The sequence below is a fragment of the Pleurodeles waltl genome, chromosome 3_1 (assembly GCF_031143425.1).
Source record: "Pleurodeles waltl isolate 20211129_DDA chromosome 3_1, aPleWal1.hap1.20221129, whole genome shotgun sequence".
NCBI lineage: Eukaryota > Metazoa > Chordata > Amphibia > Caudata > Salamandridae > Pleurodeles > Pleurodeles waltl.
This window is the reverse complement of record NC_090440.1, coordinates 152,969,294-152,994,986: the sequence shown is the minus strand read 5'-3', so window position 1 is coordinate 152,994,986 and position 25,693 is coordinate 152,969,294. Positions and strand designations below refer to the sequence as shown.

General features: G+C 43.8%; 1 protein-coding gene across 1 annotated transcript in view; it reads right to left on the bottom strand.

Annotated features, from left to right (window-relative positions):
- The window catches only part of USP3 (ubiquitin specific peptidase 3), a 169,944-nt gene extending 150,620 nt beyond the window's left edge, over positions 1-19,324 (bottom strand). Inside the window, exons 1-2 of the mRNA XM_069222017.1 lie at positions 19,189-19,324; positions 10,400-10,460 (exon numbers count right to left, since the gene is read on the bottom strand). Coding sequence (XP_069078118.1) covers positions 10,400-10,460; positions 19,189-19,279 — 152 coding nt within the window. The 5' untranslated portion in view covers positions 19,280-19,324. The remainder of the gene's footprint in view (positions 1-10,399; positions 10,461-19,188) is intronic.
- Positions 19,325-25,693: the final 6,369 nt, after the last annotated feature.

Genomic DNA, 25,693 nt, shown 5'->3' with positions numbered 1-25,693 from the left:
AGGAACTAAACCAGTGCTGCTCCAGCTCTTCAACTACTTCAGAAAAACACCAGTGATATCAAAACTGTAGAAGAGACTGTCTCTCACTTTATCTGATGCAGCCCTTATAGACTTCTGCTGGCTTGTATGTCCCCCTCTCTCCTGCCCTCATTTCCTCCATTGTGTTTGAAAGCGCACGTGACTGTGACATTCTGCGTGTTTCAATGCATTTACTTGCACTACCCCACTCCCCTAAAAAATTAAGAAATTAAAATGACAAACATTCCAAAATGTGCTTTGTATTTGTTTTGTACAAAACCTCTTTCTGTTTTCTTAATTCCAGAATTTGTTTGGGTATATATATTTTACTTTAGGTAGCCTTCTAGTCTTTAAAAAGGTATGCATGACTTATGTCAGGCCCCTCTTAGTCTCTCATTTTTTTTTTATCTTAATGTGTGTTCAGTTCATGAGGCCCATTGTTCATAAAAACTCTCAGCAGTCCTTGCTGTACATCCCATTTAATTGGAAGAGTGGCTAATTCGAATCAGCTTTCCAAATAACATGTTTTTTTGTGCCTCCTTTAAAACTAGAATTCATAGGTTACAGTGCGGGCTGGGCTTTTTATTTTTGGACATCTGTTGTCATTTTGCTGCTTCAACTAAACGGAGATGCTTTCTGCCAGAAAGTATCTCCAGAGCTGCTCAGTAGCCCCTGGGACCATACAAATACAAAACTTGAAAACCACTTATACAACCAGAATGTGTATGCTTGGTCCCGAAATACAAAGGGAAATTGATCCTGAAATGGCAATCTGACAAGCCTGCAAAGTCTCGACAAGGGAAGCGTCGCAGGTTGTCGTTTTTCAATGCCAGGTGAATGTAACGCAGTTGTTTGCTTCTGTGTTTTTTACAAGAGTGGGCGGGTCTGGTGAGGCTATCTCTGGCACGATTCCTTCATTCACTCCTCCTAGAGGCTGTTGCATGCCTGGTCAGAGTGAGATGGGCTGGTCCTTGCTATTAAGTATTCACAGCAGCGCAGCGGTAGACACTGTCAGGCCGAGCTCCCACTACCAGCAATATTGTGTCAATCCTAGACCAGCATTTGCAAAGCAATGGGTCTCGCATTTGCTCGAGTTAGAGCTGTTAACGTCGTAAATTCTTAAATGGACTTTTCTTGCCACTTGAATTGAAAATGAAAAGTAAAACAGTTGACCTAAGTGAGCCGATTCAAAGCGCCATGGCTGCCATGAGCATGAGCGCGAAGTAGAGACACAAAAAGGAAAAGAAGTTTGCTTGCAGTCAAACGTATCGGCAATCGTGCAATTATCCATGTAACAGGGGCAGTCTGCAAGGCGGTACACAAAACTGCCCCAAGGAGGGACAAACGTACAGCATTTACCAGTGATAACAAAGGAATTTTGAAAGGTAAGCCCTAGAATGAGTGAAAGTGATGGGCGTGGTCAAGAGCCCACCATACTTACAACAGGTCAAAGCGCTTGCGCTCGACCTAAAAAGGATCCTTTCTATGTCCAGTTACACACTCGCTCATATATCCAGCCAACCATCTATTTACTTTTCATTTAACCACTCACACATTAACCATAAACTCTATGACCCATTCTTTCATTCATCCTTCTACTAACTCACTTATGTTCTCCTACATCTCCTAAATCGTAAATCAATGAAAAATAAAATGCAGACTTATAAAATATCCATAACTATTGAGCTTTGCGAACGCTTTATTTTTAACTGTAATCTTTCTCGTATTGCCTTGTTTTCACTTCCTAGTGCTGAAAGGTGGGCTTGCTCATTCGTACAGTACACAACACAACGTTTTGGTACAACATTCAAGGCCTCTTTACGAGTTCCGCCACAAACGTATCCTGCCCGCCGTATTACAAGTTCCATAGGATATAACTAAACTTATAATACGGCAGGCAGGATATCCGTCACGTTTGTGACGGAGTAATTCCCTCGGCTAAACTCGTAATGAGGCCCTCAGTCTCTTTCCTTTTTTCATCATACCCGTGAAAATATTTTGATGGAATGCCAGGTCGCTGATGTACCACAATTAAACCTCCTTGCTCTTTCCCAAACTTTCTCCCTCTTACCTTTAGCAGTACATTGGAACATATACAGTATACTTCAGCATTCATAGAGTCTTATTTGTATTACATCATGACCAGAAGCCTCAATCATATGTTCTCTATTTAGTCAATCCAAATTGGCACCAAACCCCACTAGCTTCTCAGACTCACATAATTCTTAAGTGGCATACACGTCTAGTATATAACTAACTAAGAAAAAAAAATGCTATGGCCACAGGGCTCTGAAAAATTAACAAGAACAAAACAAAAAACAGAATATATTATACAAATAAAAATGGTATTGAAGTTAATGGTAAAGGGGCAAAATAGAATTAGTAAGGACACCTTACTGTAGTGTAATGGCACGTCACTCCCTTACGTGTGCATCCATTCTCACAAGAAATGTGACAGCCTGCTACTTTGGCAGCTCATAACGACCTCCGGCAACTGCGTGTCAGTTATTCTGCTGGTCTTTCATAACTCACCTCACACATTACAGGTGAAATGAGAAATAACACTTCCTACTTGGCACTGCAGGAGCAAGGATGAAGGGGTCTGCCACCACTATTGGTGGTGCCGCATCTGGCCCAGCAACAAATGATCAGACGTGCCATAGGCTTCAGAGCCACATGGCCCAACTGCCCATGGCTGATGCACTATTCACCATACGAGGCTTGTCAGGGTCCTCCAAGCTACTTAGTGCTCAACGATTCACATGACCACCCTATGCCACCCTGCCATTATGCCATGGGCTACAGACACCCCAGACATTGAAGAGCATATCAAGCTATCACTCAACAAAGTGGCACACCTGCACCACCACAACATCCTTTCACATAATTTGTACCTGGCACATCACCAACTTTGAAGCCTGACCTAAGTAGATTTGGGGCCCGTGGTAGCCAGACAGCTCTAGCAGCACTACCCTCTGACACGCAACCACCACAAAGAAGCCCTGACATGTCATCCAAAGGAAAGAGCTTCATGCTCTCTGCAAATGCTGCCTCTCCCATATTGAATACAACAATAGCTGGTACAAACCTAGCAGAAGCCAGCTCTGAAGAAGGCTACAATCCTGCCTGCCACCCAACTCCTGCACCATTAAGCCACCCACACCGCAGTCTGTTTGAGACAGTCACTAACCTGGTCCAGACAAATGTTTCAATAATTGGCACAGAGCAGGCAGGCCTAACTTAGCAAAAATGCTTAAAGCATTTGAAGGTACCTAAACAAATAAAACGCCCCAAATACAACACAATAAAAATACCACTCCAGAAACATAATAAACTAAGGGTCAGATGTACGTAGATATTTTCTAGTCGCAAACAGTCCGATTCACAAAATCGGGCCTTATGCGACAAGAAAAACGCATTTTGGTATGTATAAACCCTATTTGCGATTCGGTAATCTATTTACCGAATCTCAAAATAGGTTTGTGAGTTGCCATTAGGAAGGGGCGTGCCAAGGGCATCTATTCCAAATTGCAAGTCGCAGTGCTTTGCAAGATTGTTTTGCAACTGTGCATGCAGTCCCAAAACAATTGCAGTTATAACCAATTTCAAATTAGTGGTAATGCAGTCGCAAACTAGAAGGGGTCCCCATGGGAACCCTTCCTCTTTGTGATTGGAAGCAAAAATATGTTTGCAGGGCAGGTAGTGGTCCCACGGACCACTGCCTACTCTGAAAAAATGAAAGGAAAACTTGTCATTTTTTTTTGTTTGAAATGCATCCTGTTTTCCTTTAAGGAGAATGGGCTGCATTTAAAAAAAAAAAAAAAATTTAACTGCTTTATTTGAAAAGCAGTCACAGACATGGGGGTCTGCTGAGTCCAGTAGACCACCCATCCCTTGAGTGCAGCCATTCCCTTGGGGTTGCAAATTGCGACCTACCTCATGAATATTAATGAGGTAGGTCATTTGCAACCCCATTGGGAATCTCTAAATGTGTCCGAGACACATTTGTACGTTTCATTTTGCGAGTCTCTAATTGTGATTCTCAATGAATCGTAATTAGAGACTCATAGAATTGAATGGTCGTACATCTGGCCTGAAATGACAATAATCCAGTACAGCAGCGGTTCCCAATCTGTGCGCCGCGGCACCCTGGTGCGCCAACAAAGCTATCCAGGGGCGCCGTGAACAGATTACACCAAGCATACAGTTTCAGAACCACTTGGGCTGTAAAGTAGCTCACTTAATGCCAGCAGAAAGGATTCTGTGCAAGACACATAGAACCCGAATGGGACGTGCTTGACACATGCATTTAGCGTTTAAATAAGGTTAATTCCTCTACGTTTACAGGAATCGGAATCATGTTGGCTTTACAAACAGATTATACCATTAGGTTTCTTAAACAACTTGGTGACATTAAATGCAGTGATTTATCCACCAGGTGGCACTGTGAACAAGATCACAAACAACAGATGCATCAGTGGGTGCCAGAAACACAAATTATATGGTTCAAAACAGAAACAACCTGGTTCCCTTCAGTGCAAGGTAAATAATTCAGTTTGTAAATGGAAATTATAAAGTTTCCACATCCCGGGGTGTGCCCGCCACTGATGCCCTGTATCTGAGGAAGAGTTTGCAAGAGTTCTAATGACTGCTGATAGTTTTAATTGTTTCAGTGGAGCTTGGGTTGCACGTGAATAAGTGCAGAGAATTGAGATCACTGGTCGACACATTACTCGTATTTGTGATGATCGTGAACTAACCATCCTTCCACTAATACTGTTTTTAGCTTTAGCCTCCGTCACTGGGCAGTAATTAAGATTAGCAGTTTAACCAAGAATTGATTTAATGGTGGGTATGAACGCTGTTCGGTCAGTGATGGTACTGTTTAGCAAATGTAATTAAAAAAACAGCACTTGGGCCCAAAGTGCCATGTCTGAAACCCTCAGCCAGTCAGCACATCTCATTTGACGGCAGCTTGTTGCCAGGGGTTTTCAGCGCACAACTGTAATGAAAAAAAAATACATGTCCCATAATACAACATTCTGCTGGGATACATTACCAGAACTGGCTGATGGTTAGAAGCACGACAGCCGAACACTTGGCAATCTGAGGATTACATTTACCCAAAATGTTGGCCAGTGAGAGCCTCTGGGTTGGAGAGCACACTTGAGTGTGCACAGCTTTGAGCGCAGGAGTTTGGGGAAATTACAACTCTAAGTTCTGTTTATCTGGTACCGTCAGGGCCTGTCTTATTTTTAAGTAATATCGCCAGTTTAAGTAACCAGATCTACTCGTTCCTATCTGGTGGAAGTTGTCATGCACAGGAGGTGCTCTCTTGAACCTGCAATTGCGCCACTAAGCTTATCCACACTTACTTAGGCTGTCGCCAGTCACTGCTAATAAGCGTCCACCTTCAGTTGCCTACTTCTCTCTGCTGTATGTGTAAACGTGTGCTGCTCTGTGAAACAACGATAGTGGCACCAGCGTGTTGCCAGTGTAGCATAATGGCCCTGAGTCAGCAGGAAAGAGTCTTTGGTTTCAGGCAAGTTTTTATTTTATTAGCTAGGAAATGTGTAGGATGAAAGAGAGTTTAGTTTACATTTGGTGACGGTAAACTGCTTGCATGATGATTTGGAGTTGTCTGGGGTGTACATTAATTTTGAAACATTTTTAACCCAGTAACTGTGTCCACTGGAGAAGTTTAGCTTAAAAATCTGGTCTAATTTCAGTATTGTTTGGTCGAGAGGCCGATACAGATTTAAATAGTAAGCTTCACACATTACTTAATTGGATAAACACCTTTATTACCCCGTCTTTGCTCTTTCTAACAATAATAGGTAACAGTGTGGTTGAATGGCACCGCTTGACCAGCCTCTTGCCATCCACTTAATATACACACATTTTTAATACTCTTCATTTAACAATAGATGCAGCCTCTTTGAATTCATCCAGTGTTTTTGTGGTGTTCTGCTGGGTTAGGCCTTTGGTGATTCATCCACTATCTGGATATGTTTTACTTTCTTATGTTAGAAAATCACAGACCAGTCCTTTAAATGGCGCTATCCAGTACAGAGTACCTTCACTTCTTCAAATTGAAATATCTAGTACTTGGACTTCTCTGAAGTGGTCAATACTTTTAATGGGAGAGAAATTGCACTTTTCAGTACCAAACAGGTACTTTAGGTTACTGAATGCATTCACATTTATATTTCCATTTCAAGTGGCCAGTATGTTTTTCTTGAAATATAAAAAGATAGTTTATTATAGTGATATCTGAGCCCTGTGTTCTGTATCTTGACATTCATTCGCAAGACACCAAATGTCAGGACACTGAAAACAACTGACTGCAGTGATATTATGTAAGGTACCAATGAGAATTATTTATGTCGTTCCCTACTCATCTCCCTGTCCACTTGGCTCCCAGGAGTGAGCCCCAAGCCTAGAGGCAATTGCTTTAAAGCAAAAAGTGGTTAAACAATTTTTTCATGTGGAAACCCCACTGTTGAAGAGTATTTTTTCTGACTTAACAAAATTATAACAGTTGTTTAATAAAACAACTTCAGATAGTTATGTTACATCTGCGATTATAATACCTTCAACAGCTTTATCCCAATCATTTTGGGAATAAAAATGGAAGTATTCCTGAGGCCAGGATTATATCCCCCCACCTGCCAAGAAAAAGTAGCATAATGGGGAGCGTGGCCAACGGCCAATAGATAAAGGGAGCCGGGGGCCAAAAAAGTTTGGCAACCACTGCAGTACAGGGAACTGGAGATATGAATTTGTCAAGCTCTGAGGCAAAAAGTCTCCACAACAAGTAAAGGGCCAATCAATATCCAGTGCTAGACATGATTTCAGGCCAACCAATCCTCCAGCAGGGCAGGATTGCAGGTTGTATCTGCTGAAGTCCTCTCAAAGACTGATTGCTGCTGGAAGAGGTCTCACAGAAGAAATCAGTTTGGTGGGAAAAGTTCAGAGTGGGAGAAATTAAAAGTTTACAGCTGCCTAAGTCCAAGTGTTAGGCGGATACTTTTCACGCCTTCACCTGGTCATGATTTCTACCCAAGAAATCAGTCTATTTTTTGGAGCTCAGATTCATCCAGTTGGGATAGGTGACAAGGTGTGTACAGGAAGGACAGACCAAAGTAGGATAGGCTTGCCATGAGGGTCTGCTGAACTGGAGTTTTAGGAGGCAAAAATCTCCAAGGGGGACAAACCTGAATTACTTGCAAACCGAGGTCACACCTTAGGTGTACTGACTTGGGTGGTTGGTCCCAGTCCTCCGGAGGACTGAAAACCCTAAACTGTTTTAATTCCACATTTTTCAGAAAAAGTCTTTATGGACATTACTAAGGCTCCCAGTATCTCGGGCACAACACTTAGTAGTCAGGGCTTACTCCTGCAGAGGCCACCAGCAGGGTCCAGTTCTCTACTAGTTCCAAGTGGTAACTCCCAAATAAAAGGCCTCTTGCAGCTTTTGATTCCCCATTGCCACAGAGGAGTTCGCCCACAGCCATCAGACCCTCAGAACCCACATCTTTATTGGAGCAGATCCACCCTTGAGGTCTTCTCACAAGTTTCAGACAGAAGGTTCAGTCCTCTTCTGTTCTTGCACAGGTCAGAAAGTCTTCTCAGGAGCTGGTGGCGAGGTCCATTTTTTTATAGTTCAGTAGCCAGTGAGAGAGGTGACCCTGCACATTCCCATCCTCTTCTAACAAATGGGGGAAATGTTTCTGTATGCAACCCTACCCAGTTTTACAGCAGATCCTGTTTGCCTTACTGCAAACTCTCTCAGAGAGCACTACTTTCAGGCAAATACAAGATGTCAGATCCCTTCCACTAGGGCAGGAGAGCAAGAGTCCACCCAGAGGTGTGTCTAGGGAAATGAGCAGTCCCCTCCTCCTAAGCTACATCAAACTGGTTCTAGGCACAGCTCTCCCTCCTGCTACGGTAAGGCCAGGCTGACTACAGTGTCCGTGATCAAAGGGCTTCGCCCCCCTAAGCTTCTGCTTACATTAAACTACGAATGAGCAAGCCTCACCCTTGCCCTTTAAAGTAAATTTAATTCCTGTACCCTCCCAGATGCTCTCCCTAGGCTAATACGTGCCATATACCTTACATCCAACCCAGCCAGCCCAACTGGCCTAAGCAGTTTTCATACCTTGTAAAGGTCAAGATCTGACAGGTGCAGCTGCTGGCAGCTAATGCACATTAGCCCCCAAGAACAACAGGCAGGGAAAAGGTAACTTTAATAAAGTTAGTTTCCCTAAATATTTAATTTAAAAAAAATAACTACACCACTGAATTGGCTAGTTAGAAAATATTAAACAATTAATACTTGAACCATTTTGCCTAGCTTGTCCCAAGTAGTAAAACTAATAGAGGAAACAGCACTCTAGTTTTCCTCATAGGCATCTCAATAATGCACTGTGCGGCCACAAAGTTTTTTTGCATAATTATGGATTTGCCTCATTTGCACACACTCCATTGTCTCCTGCATAGTCTGCAGATTTTAACAAAAAAAATTGTTTCTAGCCCATGCGATTGAAAAGGTATTAAAAACACACGGCGATATGTGTTGGCACGCAGTGGATGCCCTTTGCAAATGTTGACTGGTCACTTTTCTGTTGCTTATTGCTATATTAGGGTGTTAAGCTGGTACTAAAGAGATGCAAACAATGCCAAGACAGTATTAAAAAGTGTAAGAATACCAAAATAATGAAGTAATACTATCAGGAAAGAAGTAATGCTATTACAAAATGTGCTGCATTATGCTGCATAATTTACCTTTTCTTGCAGCATAATTTAGTCAACCCTGCATTATAATTTTGCCCTCTGCTGTTGCATAGCTCCAGTGACTGTGCTCATAGGACAGTCATAGCCTTCCACAGTGAGAATAGCTTTTGGAGAGCTTGTCACAGCAGGGGCATGCCGACATTATAATTTTACATGCCCCACTTTAAAATACTAGGCGCCCTACCCTGCAAGCTTGTGGGTTACAAGGCCTACTAAGAGGTCAAAAGGAATAATTTCACAGATCAGACTGCGGGTTTAAACTGCAGCTGTCGAGCGACATCGGTACGCCTTTTATTCCTTGTCTCACTAATGGATGGCACAATAAATGCTGCCATCCACAGGTTACATTTCACTTTCTATGCCATGGGTGTGTTTTTGGTGGCCTTACGGGATAGTTAAATATGACAGTAAGAGATAAGCTAATTGTTACATAGCACAAACACTGGCCACTGTATGGCAGCACCTCAATGTACAGAGCTAAAAACCCAGCAACATAATTCAGGAAAAATTGGAGGTGACAACACAAAAAGAGGCATTTTCTCACATATACCAGCCACGCAGATCTACTCTCCCTGCACAGCCATGTATGATCATGGCATAAACATTAGCCATCAAGAAGGGAAAGGACCCAGAAAGGCTGACTGGAAAGGTGCAATTTTGCCAGCTGGCAGAGATTCAGCTGTATGCCCTGAAGAAGAGGAAGACATCGTTCAGGACAATGCCATCCTGTCACCTGACAACCCAGCCAAACAGCAGCGAAATTATGTGGCCACTGCAGACCTGCACACCTCAAAGGCCTTGGCTCCCACATAAGAGGAACCATCTCTCCATGGAAACTGTTTCACCTACACCAAGGCTAGCTAGTGTCGGGAAGGTGAGCTGGAACCAGAGATCCAGCCATCGATGAGTGTGCACTAATACCTGAAATCCTCACCCAGCAGCAGTCTGCCTAAAAACAACCCAGAATAAGATGGAAGCAGTATCCTAAAAGCAACCCAAATTAAGATAAAACATGGCCCTGAAAGAAACCCACAAAAAGACCAAAATCTGGCCCGAAATCACACAGGAGCAGAGGAGAGGAAACTGGGCAAACAACAGCTTATAATAAATGGTGAAAAGTATTTCAAGCTCGTCCTGAAAAGGAAGAGCAAGCGGGGAGGGAAACAAGACAGCAGTCCTAGTTCGGTGAAGTTCGACAGCCTTACAATGCCATTAGCTTACAACTGCACTGTGCCTGAGAACAGCGAGAAAGGGAACGTTATGCAGCAACCTGGATCTGACTGGGGAGCAGCTACCACCAGAATCATCTTGGACAACGCACTACTTTGTCCTGGACCTGAACAACCCAGGGGAGTGAAGAGCAGACCCTAAGATATGTGCAATGCAATCAACAGCCGGTCTGAACTGCGCAGCACCATTAATTGAGTGTTTCAGAAATGAGACAAACAACACTCTTTGAGCCTTCTGTTACTGCTGGCAAAAGGTGTCATAGGACTAAAAGACAAGAAGATGTGGATTAAACATTTTCATGAAAGGGCCACGTCCCAGTTTCCCTAAAACAAGTACTAGCTAATTCTCCACTTACCTTCCACAGTGAACACTTGAACACGTCAGGCAAACCCATGGACTTTTGTTTGAGCGACACACTGAAAAAGAAAAACAAATCGTTCCATTTAAGTAATAAAGATAGTGATCATTTTCATTTCTCATTGCAGCAGCTACAGAACGCGACCCAAATTTACTTTTATATCTGACACCATAGCAGTTGAAACAAAGCTACTTGCCCCAAGATGTCATGGTCGTCATTTATGGAACTCCAAATATTCAGACACAGTGCAAAACCAGAATACTTAAGCAAAGTCCAATGCATATAAAGTATCAATTAAAACATGCATTTATTTTCAGGCAGGTCAATATTCCAGAATGAATTTAAAAAAATGTTCAGATCCCCAAAAGGGCTTCTAAAGTCTCAAACATTAGGATTTTGAAAACAGCAGGGTTTGTGTCTCACAAAGGCATTTTAACATCATGCGCTAAGTTAAAGTAGACATCTGAATGCATGTGTTTATTTCTGTATCAAAATGTATTTCTTTGCATTCAGTCAGAACACAGTAAGAAATCAGGGTCGTGGGCCCAATGAATAATGTTGGTGAGGCATGAGGTCTAACAATTGTATAGTATCACAACTGATACGGTGGTTTTGGAAGTGGATTCTCGGTTTAAAGGGAAGTAAGTCAAGGATTTATACTAGTTGGGAGAAGTCTTCAAATTTGTAGGTAAAGAGCAATTGGTTTGCTTCATTTCAAACAAGCAGGAAAGAAGTTGGTGTCAAGAAAGGAAGAGTGCATGGTGGCTGTCATGTCAGGACATCTGAGGACCTTGTAGTAGTCTGATCTAAAGTAACAGCACGTGCTGGTCTGAAGATAATTCCAAGGACTTTTATTATTTGATGATTAATCTGCAATACACCATACATTTAAATTGTGTACCGTGAGCATAATGAATGAACAAGAAAAAACACGAGGGAAAACAGAAACTTGGAAAACGTAACAAGTTAGAAATATTTATGATAAGCTCAACTGCCCACGATATCATACAGCTTGCAACCTATGAGGAAGGAATTTATCCCCACTGATTAATTAGGGAAAGGCCTATCAATAATCATTTTATATTCCAAACAGCTGTTTGTGATGGGATGATCTTTAACGTCTAACATTATAACTGAAGTTGATAAAGCATACTTAAGAGATGAACGTCGTGCATCCAATCAAGGAGAACTGCACCAAGAAAAATATGTATGTGGATTGTCGGCTCTCAGTAGGAATCAGCTACGGTTGCATAAGATGAGCTTTGTAATGCCAATGAGCTTCAGTATTCTCTCACTGAATAGAGGATTGAAGACAGAAGCGGCATTTTAGGCATCACTGGCAAGGAAGAGGGGGAAGCCTTATCATTTTGATGGTCACTTTCTGCTGCGAAGCTCACGGAAGGACCTACTTTCCATGCAAGTGCTACTCGTTCACGACTTGTAGATCTGTGACGTAGATCAATTAAACAATACTTTCCTTCCCACCATAGGCCATGTTTAAAAATCAATGCATGTACCAGCGTCTGTAAATGTATAACCATATTTAAATAATGAAATGGACTGAGAGGCTCGCAATTGTAAACTAGGATCTGTCCTTATTTTGAGGAGGGCATCTTGAAGTAAACACTTCCAAACGCCTGTTTCGAAGACACACTCCACATAGCTAAGACATAGAGCAGATCATCCTGTAGAGTAGTTCCAGGTAGATCACTGATAGACACTAAGGGATGGGAAGCAAAGAGAACGATTAATGAGATTAAAAAATGAATCAAAATAAATAACATCCCAAACAACTAGCATTAGGTAGGGTGTGCAGGATGATATCCCAGGCAGTTATCTAATCTACAAACTGGAGATAGGATCTGAAGTATTGAACTGCTCCAAACTTAAGACAGACGAAAAAAAGGGGGAGTTTCCTTTTTGCTTGGCCAATTTAATGAATGCACGCTTCCTATATTGCTGGAAATTTTGCATTAAAAATGTATACAAGTTGGAATACTGAAACGCTACTGAAGAAGAGAAACTGCACAAGATTCAAAACAGAATGTCAAACAGGACAATGAAGGAAGCACATGAAGAAATACAAAGGAAATGACTCTATAAAGTCCTTGCTAGATACCTTGGAAGGAAGTCGGTTATCCATACAGGTGACCACTAAAGCTCACTTCTTGAAACTTTAAGAACAAAATAACGAAGGAGGCCGTCCACGAGAGCCAGATATATAACGTCTTGCAGATGAAGGGAATTATGACAGTATAGAGCCATCTGTAAGACTACCAAAGAGACTACTGATGTTAAAATGAGGTGAAATCTCATACATCTCATGGTGTTAAGTCCAAAGCAGGAACAGATCAGTAAATAAAGATTAAAGGATTTAAAGCGAGGTGTTTAGGATGTCAGTTGGGCAATACCATGATGCATCATCAAGAGCTAACCATTCTCGAAAGACGTATGGACGAAGAGATGCCAAAGCATGAAACTAAAATAAACCAACAACTGACATATGCAACTACATAACCATTCAGGGCCAGTTATGACTAATAGAACTGTCAATAAAGAATAACCAGGAGCTCAGGCTGAAATGAGAGGGAGGAAAGGTCAATAACATGCGGGGGCACATAACCACACTTTATCAGAGAACTCTGGTCTGAGAAGTAAAATAAAATGTTATTTATTTAGAAGTTGCATATGCTGCCACACACCATGGAGTCCAATTCAGAGTGCAAAACAATCCCTAGTAGTAGGCCCTTCCTTGTGAGAAGTATCTAAAAATAAATACAGGATATACAATATTCTCTTTCCATTTTAATTAGGTAAAGTCAAGTCTGGGGTAATGCGAAAAACATGTTCTACAAAGCCTAAACAAAGAAAACATTCCTAAGGGATTTGGGTCGGCAGTCCCTTAAACCAGTATGAACGAAAACAAAAAGATGACAAACAAAAGCTAAAATTAAAATGGCACGTTTAACACTATTCTGCTCTTAAAATAGTAGAAAGTGGCATTTCTATCTACATTCGAAACGCATCTCCTACATTTCTGCACTCAGGGCCTCAAAACACATATGAGAAGGTAACTTTCATAACTCTTCAAGAGGCACAGCTGCAACGATATCCATCACATAATTCACAGCCGGAACCCATTCTACTGTTTTCGTTTGAAATGAATTGAACCAGTGGACTATTTTGAAGAACCACGGCAGGAAACGTGCGTTTTTGCAGGAAGCCGTCCCCTTCAAACGAAGTACAGGGTTTACGTATTGCTTTACACAAACGTGGAGAGAAAACCGATCGAGTCCCGGTCAGGAACAGACAAACTTGTGTGGAAAGATGGCTTGGGCGGAAGGGCCGGGAACAAAGAGCCCCGGTCGGCTGGCTCAGCAGCCTCGCAGCTGCCGGCGGGGGTCAGCCACACAATGCAGCCCGGCTCGGCGGCAGGCCCAGCTGTCACTGGAGGCCGGTGACAGGAAAAAGCCAAGGCCCAGCCGACAGCTTCAGCTGAAAGGCACTCCGTCGGATCAACGTCCTAGCACCGGCGAGAAAGAAGCAATGGCAAAGCCACGAAATCAAACATTTTTTGTTTTTTAAAGTTTCTTTTTTTTTTTTTTTTTTTTAAAGAAGCGCCCGTGCCCTCGAAAAGGTGCAATCGGAGGTCCCCAGATGCAAGCTTAGGCTGATGAAGCAAGTCTTTGCAGTAGCAGGGAGTGGTGGCAAGCATAACGATAACAAGAAAAAACAGAAATGGGTGTGAAGGATAGAGAAAAAAACTCCCAAAAGATAAGAAATTACATAATTTACGAAAAAAACATACAAGTGCTTCCTACAAGTGGGTGGTCTCTTGAGATAATTAAACCTGTCCTCGAACACAGCAGTGGCTAACTAAGAAAGTTGGGAGTCGAGAAAGAATTTCTGAGCTGATTAAAGAACCAGAGCTGACGTTTTGAAACTAAAATTAAAGATGATAGGTAAGGGTGGCTGGATTAATCTAACCGTACCAGTGGTATTTTATGGAGCACGGATGACGGTTTCTAGTTTTTTTTTTTTTAAAGTAGGGTGACAAATTCCCCCCACGAAAAACAGGGACCTACGCAAACATAGGAATAGGACTGAATGTTGGCACTGCTTATAGTCGCTGAAAGACTTAACTGGCACATCCTACAAATCTAGAAAAAGCTAGAGGTGGGCAGGAGGTGGGTGGGGCGACTGAAAGCTTGGGCCAGGCTTGGGTCTGAAGCCTGGCTCTGGCTTAGCTCGAGGTGCGGTTGAAAACCCGAGTCGAGCTTTCATGTGGCTTCTTCCTGCCACGCCCTGTCTATCCAGGATGCAGCCTTACAGCCAGTGATGCTAACATCGGAATTAGGGGCTCATGTTTGAGTCTCGGCTTCAGCTCAACACCATGCGATTCTGGGCAAATCACTTAGGGCCAGATGTAGCAACCTTTTTGCACGTCGCAAACAGCGAATTTCACTGTTTGAAACGTGCAAAAAGCACATTGCGATGCCCAATCCCCGTTTTGCGAGTCGGTAACCTGGTTACTGACTTGCGACTCGCAATCCCGTTTTGCGTTTAGGAAGGGGTGTTCCCCTCCCTAATTGCGAGTCACAGCGCGATGCTGCATTGCTTTGTGACCGCGGTCGCAAAGCAATCGCAGCTACCACCAGTGTCACACTGGTGGTAACCCATTCGCAAAAGGGAAGGGGTCCCCATGGGACCCCCATCCCCTTTGTGAATGGCATGGAAAACATTTTTTCAGAGCAGGCAGTGGTCCTATGGACTACTGCCTGCTCTGAAAAAATGAAACGAAAACGTTTCATTTTTTCGTTTTGTAATGCATCTCTTTTTCCTTTAAGGAAAACGGGCTGCATAAAAAAAATTTAAAAAAACCTGCTTTATTTAAAAGCAGTCACAGACATGGTGGTCTGCTGTCTCCAGCAGGCCACCATCCCTGTGAGTGCTGTGAGTCTTAAGGGGGGGGGAGAGAAGGGGTCGCAAATTGCAAACCACCTCATTAATTTTAATGAGGTGGGCGTTTGGGACACGATTGCGTACTGAATTGCGACTCGGAAATTGCGAGTCTCTCCGACTCACAATTTGCAAGTCGCAATTCAGGAATTACGTACATCTGGCCCTTAATCTCCCACTGCCTGCAAAAATAAGGAATACAACCTTGTGTAATGTAACTGATGCTTATGTGAAGCGATCCAATACCCTTAGGTCGAGTTTATTCTATATAAAAACTGTAGAAAAAGTCACACAGAGGTAAAAACAATGTATTATCATAAAAAAGTAAAGACAAATAAATAACCATGTAGCAGCTTATTTGTAGAAACAAACCAGAAAACCTGGATAATTCACACATACCCTGCTTAAACTGTGTGATCTTACGTAAAGACTATTTCACTGAAGCGTCTCTTTCTTCATATATGAAAGTACTTTCATACATGTGAGTTCAGAATATCAGCTGTATAAAAACCTATTGTGTTTGGTTTAACAGATTATAATGTTGCTCTATAATAATCACTAATGTTTCATATTTAAAAATATCACAAGTACTTCTCAGTATTTTGCTATAATGTGACGTATTATTGGCAAAGCTTTCAAGTGTGAAAGAAATACATTTTTTTCTTTAATTCTGAACTTATTTTTTCATATTTTACATGATGTTTGTTGTATGATTTACATAGCAAACATTTGCAGGGCTTGGCTCGTGCATGGGCTCTAACAGCCAAGCCAGACCTTTGGCACAGTTCTCACCGTTAATTTGTTGGCTCGCTCAGATAAATAAAAAGCTATGTATACGAAATAGAAAAAAAGTGTTTCTCAGAGGTTGTGAACTTTGTATTACTTAAAAAACCTTAGACAAACCAAGGAAAGAGGGCATAAAGCTCACGCTGTCATGTCCCACTCATTTTCTGTGCATTCTCGAGCTTGTAGTGCTCTATTTGTAATGGTAAAACAACTATAGTAACAGAAAAGCAAATAAAAAACAGCTCTGGATTAGCTACAATGTGTATGCATCCACCGAGTCTCCCCTTCCCAAGTAAAATATTGACAAATCTGCACCTCTTCCATGAGGCTATTTTAAACAACTCAAAATGTGACAACCTATAGGCCTCTGGTAAAAACAAGGTCCGTGGAGGACGAGTGACACAATGTAACAGGGCTTTGTGAGGGGATGCCAGGTATTAAGCACTATATAAAAGTGGCACTGTTAGCCTTATAAAACAGGTGACAAATATATATCCTCATAGCTAAGATGTGTTTATATTCGTCTATTTCCACTTCAGAAGTTTTCATTGAGCATGTGAGTTGACAACATGGGAACTGGAAGAAAGCTCACGCACTTGCCTAAAAGGATGGAAGCAGAAACCTGGTATTTTTCTCAGGGCAGAAATTATACTAGAGATTTGAAAATTGGGAAAAAGGGAACGGGGAGTACAATTATAGACCTGGAAGAGAAAGGGATGACATAGGCAATGTTTAATGGTGGGTGTAAAACAAGAAACAAGATCATCTAGCACTGCAACAGAGCATAGCACTTTTTGTACCGATACATGCACCAAACAGTGCAAAGAAAGACACATTTGCGCTACTGGGCAGTGCAAATGGCAGTTGTGCAGCAGTCGGTCAGTGCAGAGATCTCTTATGCAATTGTTGATCAGTGGAAAATTGCACAGCACACGTAGAAACTTGATATACTCTGGCCCTAGAGGCCTGGCTACACACATAAGGGATGGACTACATTTAATGAACTCAAAGAAGATATCAAACGTGACCCGGGCATAATTATGAAAGCCTTTGAGAAACGAGATCTCCAAACTTTGCAGCCTCCATAGCAGAACTACACTCTGACTAGCAATGTCATGATTATGTTCCATTGGTGAGCTTTAATCTTGCAACTGGCTGTGATTTTTATTGGAAAAAACATTTCAATATAACGGAAGGTGAGCAGAATAGTTTGCAAGATTGAAGCAGTGACAAAAAGTACTGAAATTTAGGAACGGTATACGGGGACAACTAAACTATGCAGAGTAAAAAAAACAGACACGTTTAGCTTGGATGCTCAGCGACGGGGACCTCGCAAAAACTAATCATGCGAAAAGGGATTTTATAAGCAGAAATACTAAATAAAAAAGTGAGGTCTAAAACAAACAAAAAAAAGAGGAAAAGCCGATCGAGCGTGTATGCCGTCCACCGTGACAAAGCTGAGAAGAAATGTTTGTGTGCCACAAAGGTGGGCCAATACTCCTCGGTTAATAGACCCTGAGGAATAAAGAACAAAACACATATGCAGAGAACTACATTTCTGAACACCAGACCAGTTCCTTCTAAATAACAGACACACTGGCGTGGAGGATGTTTTAGAAGGGTTAGGAGCTTGCTGAAATACGCATGTGTGAGCACGGAGCAGACCTACTCTAATAGAACACATATAAAATGTCTAAAATGCTTGTTGGTAAGACAACATTGTGCAAAGGCACATACACTAAAGGGTTCACTGTTTTGGAGAGGGCTGGCCTGCCTGAGGAATCGCTGCTTTTATGCAACCCAAACAACCATTGGAAAGAACCCGTTTTTTTATTTTGTTTTTTAATTTAACACTGCGCATCTCTTTGCCTTATTTCACATTAGGGATGTTTCAAGTCGTGCGTGGGAATCACAGTTTTACTTTCGATTGCAAAATGACACTGTTGAGCTTTCATAGACTGGTAGACAGTGCCGGGAAAGAGAAGTGTGTCCCAGTCAGAAGTACCTTGTGCACAATGCAGAGAACACAACAAGATGGGAGTATATACTGGGCTGTGAGTCCCATCCAGGGCGACTGTAGAGCCGAGGTCTTCAAACTGGGGGATCCCACTTTGGGGGGGGGGGGGAGGGATGCAGACTCCAGCCAAAAGAAGATTTATACAGATAACAGGCCTTCGTTTTAAGCAGAAGCATGTTATATGTCTAGACATATTTAAACATTGCCATATTTATAAAACAATTGTGAAAAATTCTGAGGGGGGGCCAATGATTTTTGTTTTTCAACAGGGGGCGCGGCATTAAAAAGTTTGGAGACCACTGCCGTAGAGGACAGAGAGTAGAAAGTAGGACCGAGTAGTGGGCAACCCGCTAAGGACAGGGCAGAGCATTAGACTGCACAACGGAAACAACAATGCAATTCACAGGAAAAAGGACAGCTGGGGCCCAGAGTGCACAAGACAAATAGCAGTGCTGAACGCACTGTGCGTGAATCAAGTCTGGGGTGTGCAAGATGCACACCAACCAACTGCAGAATGTACAGGACGTACAGCAAAGGACAAACTGCACAGCTAAATGTACCCAGACCTAGTGTACTAGTTATCTAGCACAATGCAGTGAGAGGTGCCCAATGCCATGCACATTATGCGTCAGAGCCTGTAGTACAGTAACATGCAAAGGGCAGATGCAATGCAGATAGAGTGCACTTGACAGGCAGTAACACCATGCAGGATGCTGTGTATGCGGGGCACACCACGACGCCTAGTACAGCACATAAGCCACAAAGGATGCTCAGGTAGAAGAGTCCGGTGTCAGTACAAAGTACAACAGCGGTCCACGTGCCCAGGGCAGGTCAATGGGCACAAGGAAGGCAGAGCAGGGTGCGCGACCGTTCGCACAAAGCAGGACAGAGAGCACAAAGCCGGGCTCCGTGCGCTCCCAGACTCCCTCGCACACACCTAGGCCCATCCGCGACAGCACACCGTGAACACAGGGCAGGGGTGCTCCTGTTACCGGAGGGGGGGATGCGAGAGGGCATCACTCACCGGTGCAGCACCAGGACGAAGGGGACCCGCCGGGGAAGCTGGGTGAGTCGGGAGCCAGGCAGACACTGGAGCCGAGATGCGGGCACTCCATGGCGGTGGATCCAGCTGCTCGCACTGTTGTTGTCAGACCGGGCAGCAAAACAAGCCCAAGAGTTCGTAAAAACAAGCCCACATTACGCACAGACAAGGAACAAAAAAAAACCTAAAACAAGCCCAGCCCCAAAACGACGGTATTATGGCACTAAATGCAATCTTGACATGCAAAAGAAGGCCTTTCTTCCGTAAACATTCAAATTGTCTTAGTTTATTTATTGTCATTATTGTTGTGATGATTATGTCTGGCGTTAACAAAGATCTTCAAATTATGATAAAATTACATATTTTGTATTAGATGATGCCTATTTAGCAGGCTTCAGCGTAAATAGTGAATCTTCTCTGCCATTTATCCCGCTGCTACTTTCTAGTAGAGATTATTAACTCGTTTCCAGTCCCTGGACAAATACTAGAGATCCTGCACTGTATATAGCAGAGAAACTTCAAAGTTTAGACAGCCGCTGGTTAAATAGTACACATTCTGCAATGTTTGCCCAGCAGCCATGCAAATAGGGAACTTCACTGTTTCTGTTTAAATAGCTGCTGGCTAATTAGCAGATACTATCTACTGTTTGGCTGGCAGCCACTTAAACAGCAAACAAACCTTACTTTTTAGGGGAGAGCGCAAAGCGATTCATCCTGTGTTGTAATCTCTCTTTGGGCTTCAAACCACGCCCTTGGCACGTCAGTCTCTTTCATTGGCTCGTGCCTCAGCCTTTTAAAATCTGCTTGCTTTCATTAGTGAAAGACATGCATAAGTCATGCCTTTTCCGGTGTTTAGCCCTCCTCGAGCGCAGCAACCAAGTACTGAAAACATACGAGGCACCACGTTTTCTGTCCGGTTTCTGGACTACTTTTTCTCTTTTTTCCCAGCGCGATCTCGCTGGGCAGAAGTCGCGCGCTTTGCATGACATCGACACTGTTACATAGTTAGTTGTGCTTTTGCCGGTTACGTAGATAATTGCACTTTTGCCGATAGGTTTCACTACAGTGAACATTTAATTCCCTTTGTGTGTCTGCTTTGCACTGATGGTGGCCGTCAGCTCGCTCATGTGAAACTTTGACTTTTCAGTTTATATGGCAAGAAAAGTCCAGTTAGTTATGTGAGACTGTTTGATTTTCATTTTCAATTTATGTGGCAAGAAAAGTCCAGTTAGGAGTTTACAATGCTAATTGCTCTAGCTCAAGCAAACGTGAGACCCATTGCATTGCAAATGCTTGTTATCCAGCCTGAAGCTGAACAGCAGAGATTGTGTACTGCATGGCTGGCTGTTGGGTAAATAGTGCATTTTTCTCAATTCGGTATATTGCTAACAAACAAATAAGACAGTTTATTTATTATTTGTCCGTCTGCCGTGCAAACAACACAGAAACATCACTATTTAACTGTCCTCTGGCAAAATAGTAGAGATTGCTCACTGATTAGCCTGAGGTCATGCACATAGCAAAAAAACTTCACTATTTACGCAGTTGCTTGCTAAACAGCAAATAATATATTTTATTTCGAAGGCGGGCTTGAAAATATCAAAGAAACTTTACAATTTACCTGACCCCTGGCTAAAAAGTAGACATACCCGTGGTTTACCCTCAGTGACCATTCATATTGTAAAAAGTCTTCACAATTTACCTGGCTGCTGTTTAAATAGGAGAATATATATAAGATTTGGCTGGTGGACATGCAAATACTAAACAACCTTCGTTAATTACCCCATATAGGCCAATATTTCAAGAGAGGAAAGTGGAAGATTAAAAAAAATAATCGGGAGAACGTATTTCCCCCATTGACTTTTATTGAACGTGAGGCAATTTCAGACGAGAGACAGCTAAATAACACAATTTTTGGCTTAAGAAATTGTGCCTCCCACCAGAATCAGGTCTATTGGCATGTATGTTACCCGGCTGCTGGCTAAAGAATTGCAACTGTGCACAGTTTATCCAACAGCCTCCTAAATAGAAAAGCAATGTAATTATTTACCAGCCACTGCATAAAAGACAGGGATTATGCATTATTTGGTTGGTGCTATTGCAAACAGCAAAGAAATATTATGCATTTACCCTGCCACTGGAAAAAGTAGCAGAGTTGGTGCATGATCTGGCTATAGGCCATGCAATTAACAGAGAAGCTCTACAATTTCCCTTGAGTTTGCTCACTTCCTCTCAAACTGCCCCTTTCCTCCTCCTTCCTTTCAACCTATCCGCTTTTCTTCTGTCATTTCTCCCCCAAGTCTGCTTGCTTTCCCCTTACCCTTCCCACTTTCCCCACAGTTTTCCTATTTCGTTCCCAATTCTGTTCACTTTAATTTTCACCTGAGTCTGCAAGTTTTTCCAAGGTATTACATGGATCCTCTCATTCTGCCTGTTTTCCACTAAATCTGACCACTTTATCCCTTTGCCTTCAGTGCCTGCTTCCTCTCGCTGTACCCGCTTTCCCCATTTTACTCATTGTCCTCTCAAACATTCTTGCTTCCCCTTAGTTTTCTGCCTTCTTCCAGACTGCCTGTTCCACACCTAAACTGGCTCACTTTCACTCCAGTATACATGTTCTACAACCAAATTTGCCTGAGTTCCCCTCAGTCAGACTACTTTACTTGTCTGTCTCTGGTCTTTTTAAGCCTGCCCACTTCCACCCAGTCTTTCAATTTTCCCCTCAGCCCTGTTTGCAAGCTTTCCTCCAAGTTTGCCAGTTCTTCCCTACATTGACTGCTTTTCCCTCAGCCTCCTTACTTTTCTACCCCATTTTCACCTGCTGTCCACAGTGAATGTCTATTCTCGCCAGAGTCTGTCTCTGTTTCCTTACCTTGCCCACTTTCCACATATCTTCCCATTCATCTATTATCCATTAGATTTGTTCCCAGTCTGCCCAGTGTTCACCCAATTTGCTTGTTTACCCCCTGTAGGAAGTTGGCTCTGTATGTGCTATTTCAAAGTAAGGAATAGCATGCACAGAGTCCAAGGGTTCCCCTTAGAGGTAAAATAGTGGTAAAAATAGATAATACTAATGCTCTATTTTGTGGTAGTGTGGTCGAGCAGTAGGCTTATCCAAGGAGTAGTGTTAAGCATTTGTTGTACATACACATAGACAATAAATGAGGTACACACACTCAGAGACAAATCCAGCCAATAGGTTTTTGTATAGAAAAATATCTTTTCTTAGTTTATTTTAAGAACCACAGGTTCAAATTTAACATGTAATAGCTTGTTTGAAAGGTATTGCAGGTAAGTACTTTAGGAACTTTAAATCATAAAAATTGCATGTATACTTTACAAGTTATTGACAAATAGCTGTTTTAAAAGTGGACACAGTGCAATTTTCACAGTTCCTGGGGGAGGTAAGTTTTTGTTAGTTTTACCAGGTAAGTAAGACACTTACAGGGTTCAGTTCTTGGTCCAAGGTAGCCCACCGTTGGGGGTTCAGAGCAACCCCAAAGTCACCACACCAGCAGCTCAGGGCCGGTCAGGTGCAGAGTTCAAAGTGGTGCCCAAAACACATAGGCTAGAATGGAGAGAAGGGGGTGCCCCGGTTCCGGTCTGCTTGCAGGTAAGTACCCGCGTCTTCGGAGGGCAGACCAGGGGGGTTTTGTAGGGCACCGGGGGGGACACAAGCCCACACAGAAATTTCACCCTCAGCAGCACGGGGGCGGCCGGGTGCAGTGTAGAAACAGGCGTCGGGTTCGCAATGTTAGTCTATGAGAGATCTCGGGATCTCTTCAGCGCTGCAGGCAGGCAAGGGGGGGGTTCCTCGGGGAAACCTCCACTTGGGCAAGGGAGAGGGACTCCTGGGGGTCACTTCTCCAGTGAAAGTCCGGTCCTTCAGGTCCTGGGGGCTGCGGGTGCAGGGTCTCTCCCAGGCGTCGGGACTTTGGATTCAAAGAGTCGCGGTCAGGGGAAGCCTCGGGATTCCCTCTGCAGGCGGCGCTGTGGGGGCTCAGGGGGGACAGGTTTTGGTACTCACAGTATCAGAGTAGTCCTGGGGTCCCTCCTGAGGTGTTGGATCTCCACCAGCCGAGTCGGGGTCACCGGGTGCAGTGTTGCAAGTCTCACGCTTCTTGCGGGGAGCTTGCATGGTTCTTTCAAGGCTGCTGGAAACAAAGTTGCAGCCTTTCTTGGAGCAGGTCCGCTGTCCTCGGGAGTTTCTTGTCTTTTCGAAGCAGGGGCAGTCCTCAGAGGATGTCGAGGTCGCTGGTCCCTTTGGAAGGTGTCGCTGGAGCAGGATCTTTGGAAGGCAGGAGACAGGCCGGTGAGTTTCTGGAGCCAAGGCAGTTGTCGTCTTCTGGTCTTCCGCTGCAGGGGTTTTCAGCTAGGCAGTCCTTCTTCTTGTAGTTGCAGGAATCTAATTTTCTAGGGTTCAGGGTAGCCCTTAAATACTAAATTTAAGGGCGTGTTTAGGTCTGGGGGGTTAGTAGCCAATGGCTATTAGCCCTGAGGGTGGGTACACCCTCTTTGTGCCTCCTCCCAAGGGGAGGGGGTCACAATCCTAACCCTATTGGGGGAATCCTCCATCTGCAAGATGGAGGATTTCTAAAAGTTAGAGTCACCTCAGCTCAGGACACCTTAGGGGCTGTCCTGACTGGCCAGTGACTCCTCCTTGTTGCTTTCTTTGTTCCCTCCAGCCTTGCCGCCAAAAGTGGGGGCCGTGGCCGGAGGGGGCGGGCAACTCCACTAAGCTGGAGTGCCCTGCTGGGCTGTGACAAAGGGGTGAGCCTTTGAGGCTCACCGCCAGGTGTCACAGCTCCTGCCTGGGGGAGGTGTTAGCATCTCCACCCAGTGCAGGCTTTGTTACTGGCCTCAGAGTGACAAAGGCACTCTCCCCATGGGGCCAGCAACATGTCTCTGGTGTGGCAGGCTGCTGGAACTAGTCAGCCTACACAGACAGTCGGTTAAGTTTCAGGGGGCACCTCTAAGGTGCCCTCTGGGGTGTGTTTTGCAATAAAATGTACACTGGCATCAGTGTGCATTTATTGTGCTGAGAAGTTTGATACCAAACTTCCCAGTTTTCAGTGTAGCCATTATGGTGCTGTGGAGTTCGTGTTTGACAGACTCCCAGACCATATACTCTTATGGCTACCCTGCACTTACAATGTCTAAGGTTTTGTTTAGACACTGTAGGGGTACCATGCTCATGCACTGGTACCCTCACCTATGGTATAGTGCACCCTGCCTTAGGGCTGTAAGGCCTGCTAGAGGGGTGTCTTACCTATACTGCATAGGCAGTGAGAGGCTGGCATGGCACCCTGAGGGGAGTGCCATGTCGACTTACTCGTTTTGTCCTCACTAGCACACACAAGCTGGCAAGCAGTGTGTCTGTGCTGAGTGAGAGGTCTCCAGGGTGGCATAAGACATGCTGCAGCCCTTAGAGACCTTCCTTGGCATCAGGGCCCTTGGTACTAGAAGTACCAGTTACAAGGGACTTATCTGGATGCCAGGGTCTGCCAATTGTGGATACAAAAGTACAGGTTAGGGAAAGAACACTGGTGCTGGGGCCTGGTTAGCAGGCCTCAGCACACTTTCAATTGTAAACATAGCATCAGCAAAGGCAAAAAGTCAGGGGGCAACCATGCCAAGGAGGCATTTCCTTACACAACCCCCCCCCAAACGAAAGAGGATGAGACTAACCTTTCCCAAGAGAGTCTTCATTTTCTAAGTGGAAGAACCTGGAAAGGCCATCTGCATTGGCATGGGCAGTCCCAGGTCTGTGTTCCACTATAAAGTCCATTCCCTGTAGGGAGATGGACCACCTCAACAGTTTAGGATTTTCACCTTTCATTTGCATCAGCCATTTGAGAGGTCTGTGGTCAGTTTGAACTAGGAAGTGAGTCCCAAAGAGGTATGGTCTCAGCTTCTTCAGGGACCAAACCACAGCAAAGGCCTCCCTCTCAATGGCACTCCAACGCTGCTCCCTGGGGAGTAACCTCCTGCTAATGAAAGCAACAGGCTGGTCAAGGCCATCATCATTTGTTTGGGACAAAACTGCCCCTATCCCATGTTCAGAGGCATCAGTCTGCACAATGAACTGCTTAGAATAATCTGGAGCTTTTAGAACTGGTGCTGAGCACATTGCTTGTTTCAGGGTGTCAAAGGCCTGTTGGCATTCCACAGTCCAGTTCACTTTCTTGGGCATTTTCTTGGAGGTGAGTTCAGTGAGGGCTGTCACAATGGATCCATATCCCTTCACAAACCTCCTGTAATACCCAGTCAAGCCAAGAAATGCCCTGACTTGAGTCTGGGTTTTTGGAGCTACCCAGTCCAGAATAGTCTGGATCTTGGGTTGGAGTGGCTGAACTTGGCCTCCACCTACAAGGTGTCCCAAGTAAACCACAGTTCCCTGCCCTATCTGGCATTTGGATGCCTTGATAGAGAGGCCTGCAGATTGCAGAGCCTTCAAAACCTTCTTCAGGTGGACCAGGTGATCCTG